We start from the raw sequence: 23645 nt of genomic DNA, 5'->3' as shown, positions 1-23645 counted from the left end.
TAGAAAATTCTATAGGAAACAATAAAGCTTCCTTTCACACTAATTGCTTTTTAAAAAAGTATGTAAGTTCTGCATGTTACTTTCAAAACTATCCTGCTTATATGTTTTTTCTCTGAACTTCCTTCTGCTCTCTTCTATGGTTCAAAAAATATTTGGATGGTCTTCCTCCTCCTCTTCCTCCTCCTCCTTTCTTCTCTGTGCTCTTTCTAATCCAACCTTTTCCTATACGAATCTTTAATTAAAAACTGAGGAAAAAACAAACAAACTTGTGACAAGCACAGCCAATCAAAACAAACTCACTTAGTGGGCATGTACAAAAAAGTATGTATCTTTCTGTATCTTGTGTACTTCAGCTCCCTGTCAGGAAGAGTCTAACATGCTTTATCATAGGTCCTTAGGTCACTGAATCGATCAGAGTTCTCAAATCCTTTAAAGTTTTTCATCTTTGTATAAATTGTTCTTCTGGTTCTGCTCACTTCATTCTACATCTGTTTTCATATTACCCAGGATTCTCTGAAATCTTCTCTTTTGTATTTAATTATAGCACAATAATATTTCATTAATTCATATGCCACAATTTTTTTCCGCCATTCTCCAACTGTCTAATAGGCAATCTAAGGCATCCCCTTCCCTTTCCTTGGATTTTGCTCTGTCTCTCTGTCTGTCGCTCTCTGTCTGTTTCTGTCTGTCTCTGTCCCTCTCTGTGTCTCTCTCCCCTCTCCTTATCTCTTTTTCTTTTCCTTCCTTCCTTCCTTCCTTCCTTCCTTCCTTCCTTACTTCCTTGCTTACTTCCTTCCTTCCTTCCTTTCTTTCTTTCTTTCTTTCTTTCTTTCTTTCTTTCTTTCTTTCTTTCTTTCTTTCTTTCTTTCTTTCTTCATATGACATAGGTCCTATGCTTCCAAGCTAAGTGTTCTTTCCTTACCTTAATGCCTTTGTCTAGACCACAGAAATTCAATATCTACAGCTTTTGGTTCTTTCTGTCAAATGCGTGAACTTTTCCTTGAAAGGTTATGTAGTTTTCTTCTGGTTCAAGAAAGCATGAGTCATTCACCTCAAACTCAACAAGCAGGCAAAGATGGCAAAAGATAGAAATAGTCATTGTTGGAAAAATGTGGAAAGATGAACAGAATAATACACTGCTGGTACATTGATTCGGGGCTTCCACTATTAAATGTAACACCCAAAGAGGTCAATGACAAAAGAAATGTCCCATTTACACCAAAATATTGATAGTGGCACTTTTTGTAACAACGAAGAATTATCTGTCCATCAATATGGCTAAGCAAATTTGTGGAATATAATGATATGTTAATGTACATTAAGAAATGCTGAATTATGAGAAATTGGGAAGATTCATGCAAAATGAAATGAGAAGAATCAGGAAAACAATGTACACAATGACTTTAATTATGGGTTGTTGCCTTCCTAAATGCAGACTATAGGTGTAGAATACTTCATAAAAGGTCATACTTTTTCAGTCTATTGGTTAGTTCTGCTAAACTGTTTTTTCCCTATTTTAAATAAAATTCTTTATTGTAAAGGTTGATTCCCTAGGAGGAGAAAGGGAATACAGTGGGAAAGGTAGGCAATGTTTAAAAAAGATATCAATAAAATTATTATTTTAAATTAATTTCTATTTATTTATTTTTAATATTTTTTCCAATTACATGTAAAGAAAGTTTTTAATATTCACTTTTATTTGAGTTTCAAACTTTTTTCTCCCTCCTTCTTCCCCCTCTCCCCTCCCCAAGACAGCAGGTAATCTGATATAGGTTATATATGTGTTGCAACAATTCGGCTAGTGGCTGCTTGTGGGGGTGAAAGACCAACACAAGCCCAACAACAAGAATGCTGCCAGCACAGGTTCTTTTGATCTACTTTACCAAGGAAAGTAACATTAAGGGGTTAACAATCTTATTTCAATGCAACATACAAATATCATTCACTTAGTTCAGGGGAAAAAGCCAGCATCCTGAACTTCAGAGCAAATACAAACAAATTACAAACATACATTTATAAACAGACCAAATACAATTCATAGTTACCAAGAAACCAACATCTGAGTTCGGGAGCCGGGGACCTCATAACTACGGCTGGCCCAGAGTCACGCGCCACTCCTCCTGTGGCTCAGAGCACCAAGGGAGAACGCCAACCTCTGGTTTTATATATCTTGTTCAGGGTCAAAGGTGAGTCACACATGTGACCCACCTACCTGATCTAAAAGTATCAAAAAAATTCTACTTAAATCAACGTGGTCTAAAAGCCTCTGATGTCTCAAACATGTCACTCAAACCCACGTAAACTAAGCTTTCCCTTGAGGCAAGGAGATCATCAAGGAAACAAAGGCCAAACTCTTCAAGGGCACTTGATTGAATAAGTGTTAAAAGCCCATCTTAATTACCAATGCAACATGTACAATCACATTAAACATATTTCCTCATTAGTCATGTTGTGAAAGAAGAATCAGAACAAAAGGGAAAAACCAAGAGAAAGAAAAAACAAAAAAGGTGAAAATAGTATGCTTCAGTCTGCATTCAGATTTTTTTTTAAAAGAAAGAAAGCATTCAGGAGGAAGCAACTAATTTTTGACCAAAGTTCCCTAACCAGGAAGGCAGGAGACCTGAGTTCTAGTTCTGGTTCTCACTTTTACTTGTTGTGTGACCTTGGGTGAGTCACTTCTCTTTTTGGGCCCTCAGTTTCCTCATTTGTGATTAAAACGGGTGTAAGAAATTATTCTGACAGTATCGTTAGGTTAAGTTATAAGAGGAAAGATAACATCTGGATTCTCTAAATTACATGAAGCTACTTTTCTTTTTTTTGTGGTTTTTTTTTTTTTGCTGCTATTACCTTTTCTATGTGATTATTGGTCATCTAACCTTTCTGGGCCTTGGTTTCCTCATGGGCAAAATGGAAGATTTGGTAACTACCTCCCAGTGTTGAGGATCACAACCAAGTTCATATAAAGCACTTTGCAAACCTTAGAGCACTATACAAAAGCCTCATGCACAAAATGCCATCTCTGGGCCCGAGGCATTTTTACTGATTGCGCCCAGGCCTGGAGCTCTCTTCCTCCTCATCTCCATCTCCTGGTTTTCCTGGCTTCCTTCAAGTTTTAGCTAAAGTCTCATAGCCTGCAAGAAACCTTTCCCATCCCGCTTAATGTTGGTGCCTTCTCTGCATTGATGTGTCCCATTTGTTCTGTATATAGCTTATACTTATACAAACGCATTTCCGTATTGTTTCCCGCATTAGACTATGAGCTCCTTGAGACCGGGGGGGGGGGGGTGTTTTTGGTTTTGTTTTAATAATAGGGTGAGGTAATTTAATTAAGTGAGCTTCAATAACTTGCCCAGGGTCACAGAGTTAATAAGTGTCTGAAGAGGGATTGAGTCTTGGCCTTCTCAGGTCGAAGTCCTCTTCACTACACCACCCTGTCTCTCTCGATCCAACTATCAGTTGATCGACAAGATTTATTAAATGCCTGCTATGCTAAGCACATAAAGGTACTGTTCTAAGGACACAAAGACGAAAGCAAAAAGAATCTTTGCTCTTTAGGGGCCGCAGTCTAGCTGGGGGACACAACATGTGTCTATAGAGGTAGATATCGTAAGAGTTACAAAGGGACCTAAGGTGATAATGGGTGGATAAGGAGGATGAGCTAATCAAGGAACACCTCCTGCAGAATGTGACATTTGGAGAAAACAAGGGATTCTGAGAGATAGGGGTGAGGAGAGAGTTCATTCTTGGAATAGGTAATAATCAGGGCAAAGTCAAGGAGGCAAGCACATAAATCCAGAGCTGGAAGCTGTCTCAGAAACCAGCTAGGCCAAACCTCTCGTTTTACAAATGAGGAAGTTTGTAAGTGGAGAGCTATGTAGGAGCAACTGCAAGAAAGCCATTTTGGCTGGGTCACAGAGGAGAGTAATATGCAATAATGGAAAGAACCCTGGCTCTCATTTCATATGATACCTATTGCTTATGAGACCTTGGGCATGTCACTTATCCTCTGTGGGTCTCAGTTTTCTCATCTTTAAAAATGAAAGGTTTGGATTAGACAGCTTCTGAGGTTCTTTCTGTCTCTACACATATGATCTTAAAGCTGGAAGGGTAGATTGGGCTTAGGTTGTGAAGGGCTTTAAATGGAAAATAGAATTGCTTGGATTTGATACTTGAGGTAATAAGGAGCTAAAGGAAAGTAATATTGAGTTAGGGGAACAACCTGGCCAGATTGGTACTTTAGGAGAATTGGTTTATCAGCTGTAGGGAAACCAACGAGAAGAACACTGAGATTGACCAGGGGAGAAGTGCTCGCTGCCTGAACTAGGATGTTGGTTGAGTGCACAGAAAATGCCAGATGCTGTAGGGGTAGAAACACCAAGACGTGGTAACTGAGTGGATATATGAGGTGAGGGAGAGGAAGGCACGAAGGATAACCTGGAGGTTGTGAGGCTAGGATAACCCTAGGGTTGTGGTGCCTTTCACAGAAGGAGGGAAAGTCAGAAGAGAGGTAGGCTGTTGTGCTGAGGGAAGAGGGGAGGAAATAATCACTTCTGTCTCGGAGATTTAGAGTTTGTGATATCCAAGCCGCATCTAGTTCAAAAAGTTCAGTAGGCAGATGGTGATGTGGAACAGGATCCAACTGAGGAGAATGGCAAGGGTTGGAAAGACAGATCTAGGCATTCCTAGCAGACATGATAATTATACATGGGAGTTTGTGAGGTCTCTAAGAGAGTGTGATAAGACTGAAGAGGAGAAAGGACAGAAGGAGAGAGGAGAGAAGAGGAGGGGAGAGAAAAGGAAGGGAGAAGAGAGAAAGAAAGGAGAGAGAATGAGAGGAGAGGGGAGAGGAAGGAAGAGAAGAGGAAAAAAGAGTAGGACAGAGCCTTGGACACATCTTCAGAGTTAGGGGATATACTGTGGATGTCGATACAACAAAAGACACTTGGCCAGGTAAAGAGGACAAGAACCAAGAGAAAACAGTGTCTCCAAAACCCAGAGAGTAAGTATTCAGGTGGCGATCAACAGTGGCAAATGCTTGCTGCAGAGGGATGAAGAAGGGTGAAGACTGCAAAAAGGCCATCAGATTTGGCAATGAGGAGATCATTTGTGGCTTTGGAGAGCATTAGTTATAAGATTGGATGTCAGATTTTAGGAGATTTAGAGTCAAGAAGAGAGGAAATGAGTGAATCTAACTGGTCACAACGGTGAGATCTCTCTGCTTTTGCTAGCTGAGTGTGTCTGTGTGTGGGGGGTGGGGGGAGATGAGTGGGGAGAGGACTTCCTTTTTACTTCCACAAACTGCCTAAGAACAAAACTGAGCTCTTCTATCACTTACCCTAATGAGCATAAGAATGTTTCTCTGATACTTGACCCAATTAGATCACTATTTTTCTTCTGCTCTGGTTAAATGAGGGAACCAAATTAGTAATCAGGAACTCTAGGTTCAAGTTCCAACTCTGGATCTAATGTGCTGAAAATCATTTTAAAAGTATCTTCCTCTTTATGGGTACATCTTCTCCTCCGTAAAATTAAGGAGTCAGATTTCTTTCCATCTCTAAAAACCCTAGCGATTGATGAATGGTCTCTGGCTTCCTTCTACAGTGGGTTCTGCTCTGGATTAAGGCTCTGGACTTAAGTATCAGAGATGGAATTCTGGTTCTGCCACTTACAAGCTGTGTGACTTATGGCAAATTCTGAGCTCCTCTGAGTCTTGGTTTCCCCTTCTGTAAAAGGAGAGTGTAGGGCTAGGTGGTTTCTGAGGCCTCTTCTAGTTCTGAAATACAGTGAGCCTATGAGCTTCTTCCTTAATGTGGTAGGGGAAAGGTAGAGTTCTTCTCTTGCTGATGCAACATGGCTCACTTCTATTGTCTGAACAAATGGGCAAAGGTTGCCTTCCATGAGCTCCAGGAACTCTCTTTTGGTGAATTAGTAAGAGCCACCATGCTCTGGCCCAACAGTTGCCCCTTTTAACCTACTGCCCCTGGTTACTCTTTTTCCCCTCCCCCAACCAGACTTGAATGACCAAACAATGGCTCTTCCTCCCAGTCCTAAGTAACCAAACCCCGTGAATGCCCATTACTAACCATGTAAGAGGAGGACCATTTGAGCCCAGCTTTCTCCACAGGTGGGGTTGGTTGGAAAGATGGAAATCCAATGCTGCTGGATTTAATCTAACATCACCAATATGCCTCCAGTGACCATCTAACCTAACTTTGAACAACCATGGAAATTCTACAGCAGCAGCCTGCACGTGCCTCTCCCATTTCTGCCATGTTTTCCTGGCCCTTCTCCATCCAGCTGTCTGGAATGAAGATGCTTTACCTCCAGGTTTTTATGTTCTTCTGTTGCTTACTAACCTTGACTCCAGCCCAACTACCTGAAAATGTTCCAAGAAACCTGGAAACAGGCAAGCTACAGCCTTACTGTTATTGGAAGGACAAGCCCAGTAAAGCAGAAAAAGTCCAGGACCTGAATTCTAATTCTACCTTGGAGGCGCATTCCTTGTGTGAGCATGGGCAAGTCACTCTACTCCCCTGAACCTCCGTTTCTTTATCATAAAATGAAGCAGTAGCACTAGATGGTTTCTGATGTCCCTTCTGGACCAGATGTATAGTCTTATGATTTTATGTGTTTCGTTATGTTGGCTACTTCTAAGCCCACCTTCTCTGAAGAGTCCTCTGGCCCACGTGCCTTTGTATAACATTCCTTCCCATTTCTGAGCTTCAGATTCCTCCTCTATAATAGGGCTGGACCCCAAAGCCCTTCCTTTCCCAAACCTTATATGCTCCCTTAATTTTCCTCACTAAATATCACCAACCCATGGAGTCCAAGGGCCTTCCAGACTTTCCCAAACCCTACCCTTGATAATTGCAAGAGCTATTTGGTGGGCAAACATAGCACAGTGGAGAGAACATTGGTCTTGGACTCAGAGGAGTCAGGTTTGAATCCTAGCTCTTTTACTGATGATCTGTGTGACCTTAGGTAAGTCACTTAACTTCCTGAGCCTCAGTTACTCCTGCTTTAAAAGCAGATGATTGGACAAGCTGGCCTCTAAGGTTCCTTCCAGTTCTGAATCTGTGATCCTATAATACTGTAAATTCCTATTTCCCTCCAAGTTAAGTATCATCCTCAAAGTTAGTCTTTTTCTTAGCACCAGATATGTTTATTTGAATATTTATTAAGCATATACTTTTGCATTCTTCTGTTCTATTGGGGCAGGGTGGCAGAATGGGGGTGGTCTAAAGTGTGTATTAATAAGATAAGGTTGCTGCTGTCCTTATGGAACCTCTATCTAGTCCAAGACTTTCACATACTCAGGAATAACTAGTAAGTCAATTAACCAACAAGCATTTATTAAGCATATGCTCTGCCTGTGCTAGGCACTGAACTAAACATGCCAGGATTACAAATATAAGCCAAAACAGAGACAACCCCTGTCTTCAAGGAGCTTACATTCTGATGAGGAAGACCAAACCATGGGAGAGAATATGATGAGTATTGATGGAAACAAAAGTAGAAGAAAAGCAAGCATTGTGTCTAAATTGGGTGATCAGAAAAAATTTCAAGGAAGACGTAATGTTTTGGCCTGAGATGAGAGGCTTTTGTTGTTCAGTCATTTTTTTAGTCATGTCTGACTCTTTGCCAACCTCATTTGGTGTTTTGTCAGCAAAGATACTGGAGTGTTTGTCATTTCCTTCTCTAATTCAATTTACAGATGAGGAAACTGAAGTAAACAGATGTGGTGGGGAGGCATTTATGAAATGACATCAGGGAGCTTCAGAAACAGTGGATTCCCTAGTTGGTGATGATTGGATTCTCCCTCAGACCTCATATAGAAGTTAGTTTGTTCTCTCTCTCTCTGTCCTTCTGACTCTCTGTCTCTCTGTCTGTCTCTGTCTCTTTGTCTCTCTGTCTGTCTCACTCTCTTCTCTTCATATCTCTCTCTCTCTCTCTCTCTCTCTCTCTCTCTCTCTCTCTCTCTCACTGTTTGTGTGTCTCTGTGTCTCTTTCAGTCATACATAGAAAATATGAGCCGAGGAGACCAGTAATACTAATAATTAATAATAATAACAACTAGCATTTATATAGTGCTTTAAGGTTTGCAAAGCACTTTATGTATATTATCTTATTTGATACCCGCAACAACCCTATGAAGTAGGAGTTCTTCATATCACCATTTTACAGGTTAGGAAACTGAGGCTGAGAGAAGTGTTATTTGCTTCAAGGACACACAGCTAGTGGTGATCTGAGGTAACATTTTCAAATCAGGTGTTTCTGACTCAAGGCCTAGCCTTCTATGGTTTGAATCACACCTGGTTGGTGTTCCATGCACACGCACCTGGGTCTGCACTGCTGTACTTCACTTAATGTTTTCTCATTGTCGCTGCATCATCCCTGTACTCCATTGGAAGTTCCATGAAGACAGGGGCCATATGTTATCTAAACTCTATACCCCAGCATGGATCACCAAGCTCTGCACTCAGTAGTCACAATGTTGTAGAACATTGTTTCTATAATTTCTATGCACACAGCCTGTACCCTTGACTGTGAGATCTAAGTCCAACGGAAGGATTATGGTTGTGTTGAGAATGACTCTGGATGGCTAAGAGTGAAACCAGACACTTAGATGTTATGGGACCATTTTTCCAGATCTCCACAAGTTTATGGAACAGAGTTTCATCACAGCCCGCTTTGATGCTTTGAAGAATGTGGAAACACCATCTACTACCATTATTGGCAAGCTGATGGGGAGAGCAGAATCAAATCTCCAGGAATTCCTTGAGTGAGTTACCAGTTATATTAAGCTACCTTCAAACGTAGGCAATGGCATCAGCCAGACCTAGGTAGAGAATTCTATCATGTGTTTAATGAACATTTATGTATTAATCTGCTAAGGCACTGTGTTAGACACTGGAGAAACAAATACTACAGGAGTGAAACTATTTTTTCTCTCAAGGAGCTCATTCAGTTGTTTCAGTCATGTCCATGACCCCATTTAGAGTTTTTTGGTTAAGACTCTGGAGTGGTTTGACCTTTCCTTCTCCAGTTCATTTTACAGTTGAAGAAACTGAGGCAAACAGGGTTAAGTGACTTGCCCAGTGTTACACAGCTAGTAAGTGTCTGAGGCCAGATTCAAATTCAGGAAGATGAGGCTTCCTGATTTCAGACTTAGTACTCTATCCATTGTGCTACCTAGCTGCCCCTCAAGGAGCTTACATTCCAGTAATTTAGAACATAGAACAGGGGCAGAGAAACTCACAGCCAGAATATTAAACATCTCTTAGGCATCAATTATGTGCAAAGCTCAATGCCAGGCATTGGCACTTAGAAGAATGAAATGACATGTTCTATGTCCTCAAAGAATTTACAATCTCATCAATCTGCACCATCCTCATATCTTTCACTCAGTTCTTACATGTTTTTTCTGCTTCCATCCTTGCTCTGGACTTTTATAGATGGGATGTGGGTAATAGGTTGGTGGAACCCCAGGTTTCATGACAGGGTTAGACACACAAAAGACTTAATGAATCATCCATAAACTGGTGACTTGTATGCCTTGTGCTTCCATACTCCATCCTACAACTTTACAGATGAGCTAATGAGTGTCAACTTTAATTCTTTTTTTTTAGAATTAATTTGCTTCAATTTATTACCGTACTCCAATTATCATGTCTTTTTTTAATTTATTTTTTATTTTTAGTTTATAACACTCAATTCCACAAGTTTTGGGGTTCCATATTTTCTGTCCCTCCCCCCAACCCCCCAAGATGGCATTTAATCCAATGTAGGTTCTACATATACCTTCACATTGAACTTATTTGCATAATAGTCCAGTTGTAATGAAGAATAATAACCAATGGAATGAATCATGAGAAAGGAGAAATGAAACCAAAAAAAAAAAAAGGAAAAAAAGAGAGCAAAAAGTTTGCCTCAATCTGCATTCAGATTTCATAATTATTTTTCTGGATATTCACAGTTTTTTTTTCCATCATGAGTCTTTTGGAGTTGTCTTTGAACCTTGCATTGATGAGAGGAGTCAAGTCTATTAAAGTTAGTCCTTACAGATACCATGTGTCTGTAATCGTGTATAATGATCTCCTGGTTCTGCTCCCCTCCCTCAGCACCAGTTCATGTAAGTTATTCCAGATTACAATGAAATCCATCTGCTCCTCATTTCTTAAAGCACAATAGTATTCCATTACATTCATATACCACAATTTGTTTAGCCATTCCCCGATTGATGGGCATCCCCTTGATTTCCAATTCTTTGCCACCACAAAAAGAGCGTCTATGAATATTTTTGTACATATGGGTTCCTTTCCTACTTGTATGATCTCTTTGGGATATAGCCCTAGAAGTCGTATTACTGGGTCAAAGGGTATGCACATTTTTATAGCCCTTTGGGCGTAGTTCCAGATTCCTCTTCAGAATGGCTGGATCAGTTCACAACTCCACCAACAATGTAATAATGTTTCAATTTTCCCACATCCTCTCCAGCATTTATCATTTTCCTGTTTTGTCATGTTAGCCAATCTGACAGGAGAGATGTGGTCCCTAAGAGCTATTTTGATTTGCATTTCTCTAATTAATAGTGATATACAGCATTTTTTCATATGCCTATAGATATCATTACTTTCTTCCTCTGAAAACTGCCTGTTCATATCCTTGGACAATTTCCCAATTGGGTAATGACTTGTATTTCTACAAATTTGGCTCAGTTCTCTGTATATTTTAGATATGAGGCCTTTATCAGAGACACTGGTTGTAAAGATTTTCTACCAATTTTCTGCTTCCCTCTTTTTCTTGGTTTCATTGGCTTTGTTTATACAAAAACTTTTCAATTTAACATAATCATAATTATTCATTTTACATTTTGTAATGCTCTCTATCTCTTGTTGGGTCATGAACTCTTCCCTTTCCCATAAATCTGACAGGTAAACTATTCCTTGCCCTCCCAAATTGCTTATGGTATCAGCCTTTATTCCTAAATTATGAACCCATTTTGACTTTATTTTGGTGTACAGTGTAAGGTATTGGTCTATGCCCAGTTTCTGCCATACCATTTCCCAGTCAACTTTAATTATTAAAAAAAAGTTTTGTTTTCAGCTCCAATTTTTTGCCCTCCCTCCACTTCTTCCTCTAACCACTGAGAAGGCAAGAAATACAATACCAACTACACATATGAAGTCATGCTAAACTTTGAACTTTATTAATATTTGTAGTCAAAAAAGGAATGGATGGAGCAAGTGAGTCTTATATACTTACATACTCTCCTACCTCCTTGCCTTCTGTCCCTAGAATCCAACTCTTTGAACTCCTAGTTCCCCTCACAATAATTTCTCCCGTTATTAATCCATCCTTCCAATTACTTTGCATTTATTTTGTATGTATCCCATATTTATGCATCCTGAAAACAAATTATATCCTATTAGGAGATGATAAGCCTCTTTAGGGCAGATCTAAAAAGTGGGACCACTTTTGTGCTTGTATATTTGCAGCAGTGAGGACAGTGCCTAACACATAGTACTGTGAATGCTCATTGATTGATAATAAATGTATTATTGATTGTGAGTCACCAAGGGTTGGGGGGAATAAGGGAGTACATTTAAAGATGTCCTTGTCTACATGTTCACTAGCCACTTTATCAAGTGATTCATTGAAGTGAACATTTCTTCTCTAGACTGAATAAATATTGCATCTTTTAAATGTGTTACCATTTTGCAAATGTTTGTAGACCCTTGTATGAGGAATAAACTACAAATTCACATAAAATATTCAAATTCAATGAAGTTTTATGTAATCATGCATTTTCTTAAGCTACAGATAGTAATAGAAGGGTTATTATCATATAATTGGGAAATCCTGATGGAGAATTTAATTGACAGTGCCAACTGGCACACAATTTTGCAAGTCCCTGCCCATGTGGCCTACAAAGTAAGGTCTTAGATGATCTGATTTGTCCTACTGGTGGTTTATTTCACAGGTTTAATATTACCAATGCCAAGCTTTTCCATGTTAGAATTCAGACAGCTAAGGAGCAACCTCATCTCTCTTCAAAAAGCCCGATCAAAGTCAACATGGAATTCACAGTGTAAGTATAGAAAAAGGAAGAAAATATGGTCCTGAGGCCACTGCTTGACGACCTTCCTGCCTTATGACAGGCTCTCAGGCTTAGCCAGTAATTCTTGCCCGTCTTGAGTGAGAAGTGATGTGTGAAGGCAGTCTCTTGCTCCCCTTACCTACTCCTCTCCCTAATATCCACTATAAACCACTCATAGGTCAGATACGTTAATTTCTTATGTAACATGAGTGCAAAGCAGCAAGTATAAAATTATGTGAGGAAGGAGAGAACATTGACTATTAGAGAAAATAGGGAAGGCCTCAAGAGGAAACAGCTAAATTGGGTCTTGAAGAAGGAAGGATCATGTTTGAAGAAGTGAGCTCCAAGAAAGGGGACCATAGGAAACAGCTTGAGTGAATTTGAGGGGAGGGATGGAATGTTGAGTCTGAGGAAAACCAGCAGTCCAATATGGCAGAGATCTAGAGGGTGCACTAAAGGAGAGCAATAGGAACTACATTTGGAAAGGTAGTTTGAGCCAGATGGTAGAAGGCCTTAAATCAAAACTCAAGGGTTTTATATTATATGCTAGAGACAATTAAATTAGCCCTTGAAGTTTTTTGAGAATGACATTGGTTCATAGGATTAAGGCATGACAGGGACCTTAGAGACTACTCAGTCCCATTTCCTTCATTTTATGGAAGTAGAATCAGAAAAGAGAAGTGAGTTGACCAAGGTCACAGAGAGAAAGATGGGGCAAGATTTGAACCCAATTCTTTGACTCCAAATTCTGTATTCTTTCCACTAAAAAATTTCTGCTTATGGGCTTAGCATTCTCCTATCCAACTTCCTGTTTCCAAGTACAGCCTGCTGTCTTGGAAAGGACAATGGTCTCAGAATCAGAAGATCAGGTTCAAGTCCTGACTATGATGAGAACTTTAGGGGAGACTTTCCACCATTCAGTACCTCAGTTTCCTCCTCTCTAAAACAAGGAGGATAGACCAGATTGTACTTAAGGTCTCTTCCAGCTCTAAAAATCCTATGATATCTAAGTGAAAGAAAAGGGAAATTGAACTACCAGAGGGAAAGTGGGGACTGCCAGTCTAAGACTAGAGACGTTTATGGGCCTTCTCTAAGTTAACTCATGGCTTAAGGATCTGGATCTGAGAGCAAAATTTCTGGGCCTGTGGTCCCCTAGGACAGGATTCTGTCTCTGAGTGGAAATCTGTGGTCATTTGGCAAGTTCTTCCAAGGGCTTTCCAAACCGTCTTTGGAGGCATTGTTCCTTTTCTCCCCACTGTGTCTTCTCTTAGCTAGTTTCCAGGTCTTTATGGCAGTGTGCACTGGTGATTAGAGAGCAGTCTGAGGTTTCTGTCGTTTCTGACTAGTTTCTGTAGCACAATCCAACTTCTAGTGTAGGGTATGTAAACCGAGTCTAGAAATTAACCACATTTCCTGCATCTTCCTGGACAGAAGACACAAGGCTCTTAACCATTGACTTACTCTATCACTTGCAGCTAGTCACTTCCTCTCTTTGGGCCTCAGTCTCTCCAGATGTAAAATTAGATAATGATATCTACCTCCTAAAGATATGTTTTAAAGGAAGTATCACTCACAAGGGTGTAAGTGCTCTGAAAAAGTATGAATGGCTGAACCATTGTGAAGTATTATTAGAAGGAATAGGGGAAACCCTCTAATGGTATTGTTTCTTTTTCTTTAGGCCAGTTACTAAACACATGATCCTGTTGCATGTGACCATTACCATGCCAGCTAAAGTCAAAGCAGAAAAAGATGAGAAGAATAAAATCCACCTGGACCTTGGATCCTGTGTCACCGAGGACAACAGCTTAAACATCACAATTACTTAAATGTGAATGCAAAAAAAACCCAAAAAACTTTGTTTAGCCTGGAGTGGTAGAATTGAATGGAATAAGCATTTATTAAGTGCCTACTATGTTCCAGGCACTGTGCTAAGTGCTTTATAAATATTATCATCATCACAACACTAGGAGGCTAGGTGATATTATTATCCCCATTTTACAGTGGAGGAAACTGAGGCAGAGAGCAGTTAAGTGTCTTGCCCAGAGCAAAATCACTAGGAAGTATCTGAGGTCAGATTTGAACTCAAGTCTTACTAACTCCAGGCCCAGCACTCTATTCACTGTGCCACTTAGCTGTCTCAGGTAGAGCAAGAATGCTGAATTTGAGGTCAAGAGACAGTTCTGAGTCTTCCAGCACTCTCTCCACTGTGTTACATAGCTGCCTTCAGTTCACTTACTTAATGTTTGTCTCCTTTTGAGAGATCTGGGAAAATACTCTAATATTCTTTCAGACAAGTATATCTTCCTTTTTTTTGACTGTAATATTTACTGAGGGCCCAGCATAGACTGTGTCAGTCATCTAAAGACCAATCCAGCTAAGCTTGGGGATGGGGATGCTCATTTTCAGAAGGCTGGCCACCAGTTGATGATTGTTTTGGGTTATAACAACTTGGCCAAGAACATGGATGAGAAGGGGCTACTCTATGGATCTAGGAGGGGGCATTCACAGAGACCTGGCTTTTTACTTATCATGAGGGACATAGGGAATATAAGACATTTCCTTGGGTTTAGGGAATTTACAAATCAAACACTTAGGGTAGGTTGTAAGGCCTGAATCACCAACGGTTCTGATGCTGTAATGAGAATCAGGGTGGGACTTTTTTTTAATGTTTTCTGTTTTGGAATGCTAAGGCAATCAAGTGCCTTTAATGAGTCTTGCCTTTGTTTGAATCGGCAGGTAAAGTGGGACGTTTTGGTTTTTGTTTTGGAGGCTTCTCAGCACCGAGGTAATCAAGTACCTTTGATGAGCCTTGCCTTTCAAATGTAACAGCAGGCAAAATGGGACTGTTTGTTGTCTTTTGTTTGAGCATTTCTTGGCACTAAGGTGATTGAGTGCCTTTGATTGAGTCTTGTCTTTTTTCAATCAACAGTTTTTGATTGAATCGGGAGTCTTTGGTGACTCATTTAAGTCACAAGAAAGCCTAGTTCACATGGGTTTGAGTCACATGGTTGTGATGTACTCTGACCCTGAAGAAGTGTGTATATACTCTGAGGTTAGCATTGTGCTTGGGGCTCACTCACTAGAAGAGTGTCGTGTGATTTGACCAGGCGAGACTCTGGGTAGCCATTGGAGCTCCCAGCTTTGAAAACCCAGATGTTGGTGCTTCTCTCTCTGGTAACTATGCATGCATTGCTATGGTCAGATGGTTAGAGGCCTGTCTGTTGATTTGTGCTATTTTCTCTGCTTGTAATTTCTGTTTTTATTTTCTCTGAAGTTCAGGGTGCTGACTTTTTTCCCTGAACTAAGTGAATGTTATATGTATGCTTAATTAAAGTGAGATTGTAAACCCCTTAAAGTTGCTTTCCTTAGAAAAGCAGACCAAAGAACCTGTACTAACAGCCCTCCTGTGCGCTCTTGTTGTTGGTCTTGTTGGTCTTTCACCTCCACAGCAGCTGCTAGCACATTGTCACACGTGTTATTTCATTGTCTGTGGTACCTTTTAGCAGGATGTAGTTTCCTTCCTTGTGTCTTTTAATTAGATCTGTTTTTGCTTTTGCTTTGTCTGAGATCAGTATTGCTACCCCCGCTTTATTACTTCAGTAGAAGCACAACATACTTTGCTCCAGGCTTTTACCTTTATTCTATGTGTATCTCTCTGCCTCAAGTATGTTTCTTGTAAACAATATATTGTAGGATTACAGTTTTTAATTCATTTTGCTATCAGCTTTCATTTTATGGGAAGGTTCATCCCATTCACATTTACAGTTATGATTACTGTGTCTTTCTCTCCATCCTATTTCCCTTCCCCCATTTATGCTTTCCTCTCTCCTTTTTCCCTTTCCCTTCTCGCAAGTATTTTGCTTCTGATTACTGCTTCCCTCAATCTACCATCCCTTCTATCAGCCTCTTTCCCTTTGCTTTCCCCTTTCCCCTCCTACTTCCTATAGGGTGAGAAAGATTTCCATACCCAAGAGAGCATGTATGTTATTCCCTCTTTGAGCCAAATTTTATGAGTGTAAGGTTCAAACAATGCTGTCTCCCCCATTTCTTTCCCTTCTGTATTTGCTCCTCTTCATGTGATGTAATTTACCTTTTTATGTCTTCTCTTTTCCTCTTCTCCCAGTACAATCCTTTCTTTTTCTAAATGTTAAAATAAAGATACAGTTATCAAGAGTTACAAGCATCATCTTCCCATGTAGAGAAATAGTTTAACCTTATTAAATAACATGTTTTTTCTTTCCTTTTTACCTTTCTATGCCTCTCTTGAGTCTTATATTTGAAGATCATATTTCCTGTTGACTTCTAGTCTTTTCATCAGAAAGTTTTGGAAGTTCCATATTTCATTGAATGCCTCTCTCCTCCCCTGAAATATTGTGCTCACTTTTGCTGGGTCACTGATTCTTGGTTGTAACCCAAGCTTCTTTGCCTTCCTGGATATTCATCCTTTAATGTAGAAGCTTCTAGGTCCTGCGCAATCTTGACTGATTCTATTTAAATTGTTTATTTTTGCTGCATTTTCTCCTCAAACTGATAATTCTAGGACTTGCTACAATATTCCTTGGCATTTTCATTTTGGAATCTCTTTTTCAGAAGGTGATCAGTGGATTCTTTCAATTAAAATTTTACCCTCTAGTTCTATGACCTCAGGGCAGTTTTCCTTGATAATTTCTTGAAAGATGCTGTCCAGACTCTTTTTTTGATCATGGATTTCAGGTAGGCCAATAATTCTTAAATTATCTCTCCTGTATCTATTTTCCAGGTCAGTTGTTTTTCCAATGAGGTACTTTACATTTCTTCAATTTTTTTCATTCTTTTGATTCTATTTGACTGATTCTTGATGTCTCATACAGTCATTAGCTTCCACTTGCCCAATTCTAATTTTTAACAAATTATTTTCTTCATTTAGCTTTTGTACCTCCCTTTCTTTTTGGTCAATTCTGCTTTTTAAGGAACTCTTCTCTTCAGTGGAATTTTATCTACTTTTCCATTCAGCCAATTGTAATTTTTAAGGAGTTGTTTTCTTCAGTCAATTTTGTCCTTCTTTTCCCAAGCAATTGACTCTATGTTGCATACTTCCCATTTCTTTCTTTTTTTAAATTAAGATTTTTTTATTTTTAGTTTACAACACTCAGTTCTGCATGTTTTTCAGTTCTAGATTTTCTTCCCCTCCTCCCCAAGATGGCATGGAATCTGATAGATGTTCTACATATACCTTTGCATCAAATTTATTTACACAATCGTCAAGTTGTAAAGAAGAATTATGACCAATGGAATGAATCACAAGAAAGAAGAAACAAAACCAAAAAAGAGAGAAAAAAAGAGAGCAAATAGTTTGCCTCAATCTGCATTCAGTTCTTTCTCTGGATGTAGATAGCTCTTTCCACCATGAGTCCTTTGGAGTTGTCTTTGAACCTTGTATTGCTGAGTCAAGTCTATCAACGTTAGTCATCACAGAATCAATATGTCTGCGGTTGTGTACAATGTTCTCTTGGTTCTGCTCCCCTTACTCAGCATCATATCATGTAGGTCTTTCCAGGTTATTATGAAGTCTGCCTGCTCTGTCTGCTCATCATTTCTTGTAGCACAATAGTATCCATTACATTCATATACCACAACTTGTTTAGCCAGTCCCCAGTTGATGGGCATCCCCTTGATTTCTAATTCTTTGCTACCACAAAAAGAGCTGCTATAAATATTTTTGTACGTATAGGTCCCTTTACCATTTGTATGATCTCTCTGGGATACAGCCCTAGAAGTGTACCTCTTCATTTCTTTTCCCATTTTTTCTTCTACTTCTCTTATTTGACTTTTAAAATTCTTCTTGAGCTCTTCCAAGAAGGCTTTTTGGGCTTGGGACCAATTCATATTTCTCTTTGAGGTTTCAGGTGCAGGTATATTGACAGTCTTGTCCTCTTCTGAGTTTGTGTTTTGATCTTCCTTGTCACCATAATAATTCTCTATAGTTAGTGTTCTTTTATGCTTCTTGCTTATCATGTTTGCCTATTTCCTGCCTTTTAAAGTTGAGCTCTCCTGCTGGAATACAGGGGGCACTGTCCTAACCTTCTTATGCTGGGGGCCAGGGGCCTGGTCATTGGCTTTGTGTGCTGGGGTCTCAGGTCCTGGCAGCTAGGGCCTCTAAAGCTCTGGCAGCTTACCTAGTACTAAGCTGGGGTCCTAATGGTGATGTCTGGCATTTACTGAGGCCAGGTGGGGTTTTTCTGCATTTTCTAGGGGCTGTGCTGAAGCAAAAAGAGATCCACTGATGGGAAATTCCTGCCCACTTGGGGCAGCACACATGGTGCTTCTCCAAGCTGGAGTCTGCCGGCTCCCCAGCCTATGCTAAGTTACATGGGGGGTCCTGGTGTTGGTGTTGGCCTATTCTACTGGCCTAGGGCTCAGGATCTCTCACTGGTTTGTTGAGGTAGGACTTGCTGCTAACTTGCTGGGACACTCTTTGTTCTGGAATGCGCTCCTCTTTTACCTTAGTGAAATGGACCACCCTTACTGATCCTTCAAATTTCCTGGAGTAAGAGACTGCTCCACTCCATATTTCTACTGGCTCCACTCCACTATGGGGTGTTACTTTCTGGTTTTTTTAAGAGGTCAAAAAGGGAGAGTGATAGTGACACTGCATACTTTACCATCTTGGCTCTCCAAAGTTGCAGTTAACTTTAAATGCTGGGTCTTGAAGGGAGGGCACAGATCTTTGTTTTTCTGCTCTCATCTGCTCCAAAAACCCTTTCCTGAAGGGGGAGCCACTGGGTAGAGGAAAGAGGATTGGACTCAGAATTGACCCATTTACTAGTGTGAAGTTGGGAGTATTCACTTAACCTCTCAGAGCCTCAGTTTCCTATTCTGTAAAGTGGGCACACTACTACTTGTACAATGTACTTCTGAGAGTAGTTGGGAGGAGAGTAAACTGTAAACTGTAAAGGATTACAGATATGAGAGCTAATATCATTCTCTGATTACCCTCAGCACACAGTGATGGTTTCTGTCCCATACTTCCAATAGTTCTTAATACCTGTCCTAACAGCTCTTAGAATGTCTGTGGTGGTTCTTGGTGATTTTTCAAGATTGTGAATTTTGTCTCTCCTCTTTATTCTCAGGATCACACAACATAGTTCAGTAGCAGAGCTGGAATTTGAACTTAGATCTTCTGATGCCAAGTTCAATCTTAATCAAGATAATATAGCCTATGGATTGGATCGAATAGAAAATGATTGTCATAAACTCTGACCATTTTACTCCATGCAGATTTTTTTCCTTGTCATCATTTTTTCTCTATCTTGGAAGACTTTCCAGACATCAGCTCTTGACTTTAGCTGCTGATGTCCATAATGATTAGATTACTGCTGATTGCAAGGAACACACATTTCTTGGGATAAACCTAAAGCCCTCACCTTCTCCAGGTTTCAAATATGTCCTCCTACTGTTGCTCTTTTTACAGTAAACCACGCTTTTTGGACCTGATACAGTAATCTTCATTCCTTACTACCTTCACTGGTTAAATGCCCTTGAGTTGGCAACTGGTGGTATTGTGGTCATTGTGGCTATGAGGATTCAGTGCTAATCACTGGGCTCAGAAACATCAAAGAAATGAAAACCCAAATCAGATCATTTTTGAAAGAGCATCGTGGTCCTGCTTGAGGACTTTAGACACGGTGAAAGAGCCCTGGACCATGAGACCTAAATTCTAGTCCTGGCTCCCTTATAATTGGTGACTTTGGGTAAGCCGTTTCCTCTACCCAGGGGATTTTTCTTACGTGTAAAAAGAAGGACTGGACCTGAAGTTTAAGTCTCTTCAAGTTGTTCCCTACATGATTTGAGAATTTTCCCTTCTGTCTTAATGTACTAATAATGGAAATTTACAAAGAAGCTTAAAGTTTGGCAATACACTTTACATATGTTATATTATTGAAGCGTCAGAATGATTAACCCTGTGAGGTTCATTAACACAACATCTACTTTTCAGTTGAGGAAACAGGTTTAGTCATGTCATGAAGGACACAAGCAAGTAAGTACCTGAGGTGGAATTTTAACCTAAATCTTTCTGACTCTTAAGTCCAACACTCTATTCACTGCACCAGTCTTCCTCCATACCCATTACATTTCTTCAGTGCTTGTGTCAATATATGATTGAATCAAAACCTCCCCAAATGCTACCTGAAAATCTCAGGAGACAAGCAATTGTTGAAACAGTTGATCTATACTGGATGTCAAAGTTCATGCTGTTGGCCAGCTAACTCTACAGGGCAGACCTATGCAGATCCTTCAAGGAAAGTCCAAGAGTGTCACAGCTGGCATTTCTAAAACAGTACAAAGCATCTTTGAGGAGTGGAAAACTGAGATAAGAATTGTTAGAAATGTTTGATGTCTCCTTTTTAGTCTCTTTCCACTTCACTCCAGTGACCAGAGACAGACCAAATACTGGTGGGGGAGAGGGGGCTGTTGGGGAGAGATTGAAATGAAGCTCTGCTCCACTCAGCAAAAGATACTGAGTTGGTACCAGAGGTAACTTAAATTCTAAAAACAATATTCTGTTGGTAAGTGTTGAAGACAAACAAAGCAAAAAACCCACAATAAAATTAAAAAGGTCTATATCTATATATGTATGTGTACATATCAATCTATCCACAACCTCAAGGACATTGAATTCTATATTTATAAGATCATAGATTTAGAAGTAGAGAGGACATTTAGGATGCCTAAGATCTCATTTTACACACGATAAGATTAATATTGAGTGATTAAATGACTCACTCCAATGGCACGTAGTTAATAGCAACAAGTCTAGGATTGAAACCTAAGTCATTTGACTCCAAATTGACCACTCTTGCCCCTATACCACTCCATATAACCAAAACAACTCATTAGCTTTCCTTCCAAATTCACCCTTTTTATGAACTTTCTTGTGTCAATGTAACAGTGCACTGCCATCCTTCTAGTTGCCTAGGTCTGTACACTTAGAGCCATCTTGGACTCCTCACTCTCCTTCACTATGTATACAGTCAGTTGAAAGACAGTCAATTCTACTTCCATAAAATCTCTTACATCCTATTCTCTCCACTCTTGTGACCGTCACCTATCTCAGGCCCTTATCACATCTTGCCTGAAATGGACAATTTCCATATCCTCCTCACTGGTATTGGTGCTTTGCTTCCTGTTTCTCTAATCCATCCTCCGAACAATTGCCAAAATGTTGTTACTAAAACACAAATAACTCTCTTATTCAGGGAAATCCAGAAGCTTCCGATTTCCTCTAGGATCAAATAAAAATGCTCATTTATTTAGCATTTAAGACCTTTACAATCTTGCTCCAACTTACCTTTCTGGTCTTACTAGTCATCATTTAATTATATCCATTCTACAGAGAAATCAAACTGGCTACTTTGCTGTTCTTCCTGTGTCTCATGACCTCCCAGCTCTGTTCCTTCGTACAGGTGTCCTTCCATTTCTGAAATGAATGGCTTCCTCCCCTTGGTCTCTTAGAATCCCTAGTCTCCTTCCAAACTCAATACCACCTCTAATATGAAGCCTTTCCCCAGCTGTTGCTGCTCCTGCTGCTGCTGCTGCTGCTACTCTTAGCATCTATATAGTGTCTACTATATAGTGTCTACTATGTGCCAGGCTCTGTTCTAAGCACTTTACAAATATAATCTCAAGGGACTTGATCACTTGAGATAATCCACTTGACCTGGCTCCTCTGAACAACTCTGAGAGGTAGATGCTATTATTATCTCCATTTTGTACTTGCAGAAACTAAGGCAATAGAAGTTAAGTGACTTGTCCAAGATCACACGGCTAGTGTTTGAGGCTAGATTTGAACTCATATCTTCCTGACTCCGGTGCTTTATCCACTGTACTACTAAGCTATCTCTTACTCTACTAGTGCGTTTCTTCAATAAATTGCCTTGTATTGATTAAGTGTATATTTATACATGCACATCTTGTGTCAACCTATAGAATTACCCTTCTGGGGTAGGGACTATGACTGTTCCTTTTTTTTTCATAATGTCCCCAATGCCTGGTAGGTAACAAATGCTTGTTGATTGGTTGTTTTATTTTACAAAATAAATTTCTATGATATTTTTGTTTCCAATATTACCTAAATCTGCCTCTGTGTCCTTCCCCTTCATTTCCTCCCAGAGATTCATTTCTTATAATAAAGATGTTTTTCAGAGAAAGAAGAGGAAAAATAAGGAAAAACAATTACTAAATGAAAAAAAATCTAACATCATATGAAATGTTCCATACCTAAGAAGTGCCCCCTCCAGCCTCCCCTTCTTCCAAGAAGTATGAGATATATTTTGTCATATCTTTTCTTTAAGGCCAAGCTTGTTCTTTGTAATTTCAAAACATTCATTTTTGATAATTTTGAGGTGGTTATTCTTTCTATTTACGTTGTCATGGTCATTGTGTATGTTAGCTCCCTGACTCTGCTTACTTCACTTTGCATTTTTTATAACCATATTGTTTTCTGTTCTTTTCTACCACAAAAAAATATTGTTATAAAATTTTTGGTGTATACGAAACTCTTCTTTTTGTCACTGCCTTCCTTGGGATGTATGCCTAGTGGTAGAATCCCTGGGTCAAAAGTTATGAACATTTTATCTACTTTGCTTGCATATTCCTAAATTGCTTTCCATGATGGTTGTACTAATTCATAGCTCCACCAACAATGCACTCATGTGTCTATCTTTGTACAATTCCTCCACTGTTGACTATTCCCTATCCTTTTGTCATGTTTGTCACTTTGCTTGGCGTGAGACAAAAGTTCAGGGTTTGATTTATGTTTCTGTTACTTGTTAGTGATTCATCATTCTTTAGTTATTACCAATTTGAAGCATTTTTCTACACTGTTGTGAATGGTTGGCAGAACTTTTGAGAACTATTTGTTCATATCCTTTGACTACTTTTCTTATATACTTCTGTCAGTTGTCTATATATCTTGGATTCTAAACCCTTGTCCAAGATAAGGACTTTTTCCAGGCAATCACTTCACTTCTTATTCTATATGCATTCATTTTATTTGGTCAGAAGTGTTTCAATTTCATGTAACCAATAGTATCTATTTTATCTTTATTTTATTTATTTATTTTATCTCTATCCCTTGTTTTGTTAGGAAAGGTTTTCCTACCCATAGCTATGAAAATTATGTGATTTACTTCTTTTCCAGTTTTTTATGGTACAAACTTTAATATTCACTTTGATTTTATTGTGGAATACAGTGTTGTTTGAAGCCTAATTTCTGCTGGATTGCTTTCTAGTTTTCTATCTTATCAAATAGGGAGATCTTTCCTCAATAATGTATGTTTTGGGGGTTCATCAAACAATGGCTTATTGAGTTCCATTATTTTGGATTTTTCCTGTTTCATATATTTGCTTTTCTGTCTTTTAGACAGTAACAAATAGTGTTTATGATTGTTACTTTATAATATAGTTGGAGGTCTTGAACTGCTATTCCCCCTTCATTTCTACCTTTTTTTCATTCTTGTCCTTGACATTCTAGATCTTTTGTTCCTCTAAAGAAGTCTTGTTATTA

At 39.3% G+C, this 23645-nt stretch overlaps 1 protein-coding gene across 3 annotated transcripts; it reads left to right on the top strand.

The window, feature by feature from the left end:
- The first annotated feature begins 6070 nt into the window (after nt 1–6070).
- Nucleotides 6071–20009, top strand: LOC118841136. Of its 3 annotated transcripts, XM_036748536.1 has the most exons (5): nt 6075–6505; nt 8650–8782; nt 11984–12091; nt 13779–13928; nt 19210–20009. In XM_036748536.1, exons 1-4 carry the CDS (start codon nt 6223–6225, stop codon nt 13924–13926), a joined length of 672 nt encoding a protein of 223 aa, XP_036604431.1. In that variant the 5' UTR covers nt 6075–6222; the 3' UTR covers nt 13927–13928; nt 19210–20009. The 3 variants fall into 3 exon arrangements, with proteins under 3 accessions (XP_036604432.1, XP_036604431.1, XP_036604433.1); XM_036748537.1 differs by lacking the exon at nt 11984–12091 and having other exon boundaries at nt 6071–6505; nt 19210–19351; XM_036748538.1 differs by lacking the exons at nt 8650–8782; nt 19210–20009 and having other exon boundaries at nt 6075–6515; nt 13779–13960.
- The last annotated feature ends 3636 nt before the right edge of the window (nt 20010–23645 follow it).

Source organism: Trichosurus vulpecula, chromosome 3 (assembly GCF_011100635.1).
Source record: "Trichosurus vulpecula isolate mTriVul1 chromosome 3, mTriVul1.pri, whole genome shotgun sequence".
Taxonomy (NCBI): Eukaryota; Metazoa; Chordata; class Mammalia; order Diprotodontia; family Phalangeridae; genus Trichosurus; species Trichosurus vulpecula.
The sequence above is the reverse complement of the archived record's forward strand: the minus strand, read 5'-3'. Positions and strand labels throughout refer to the sequence as shown.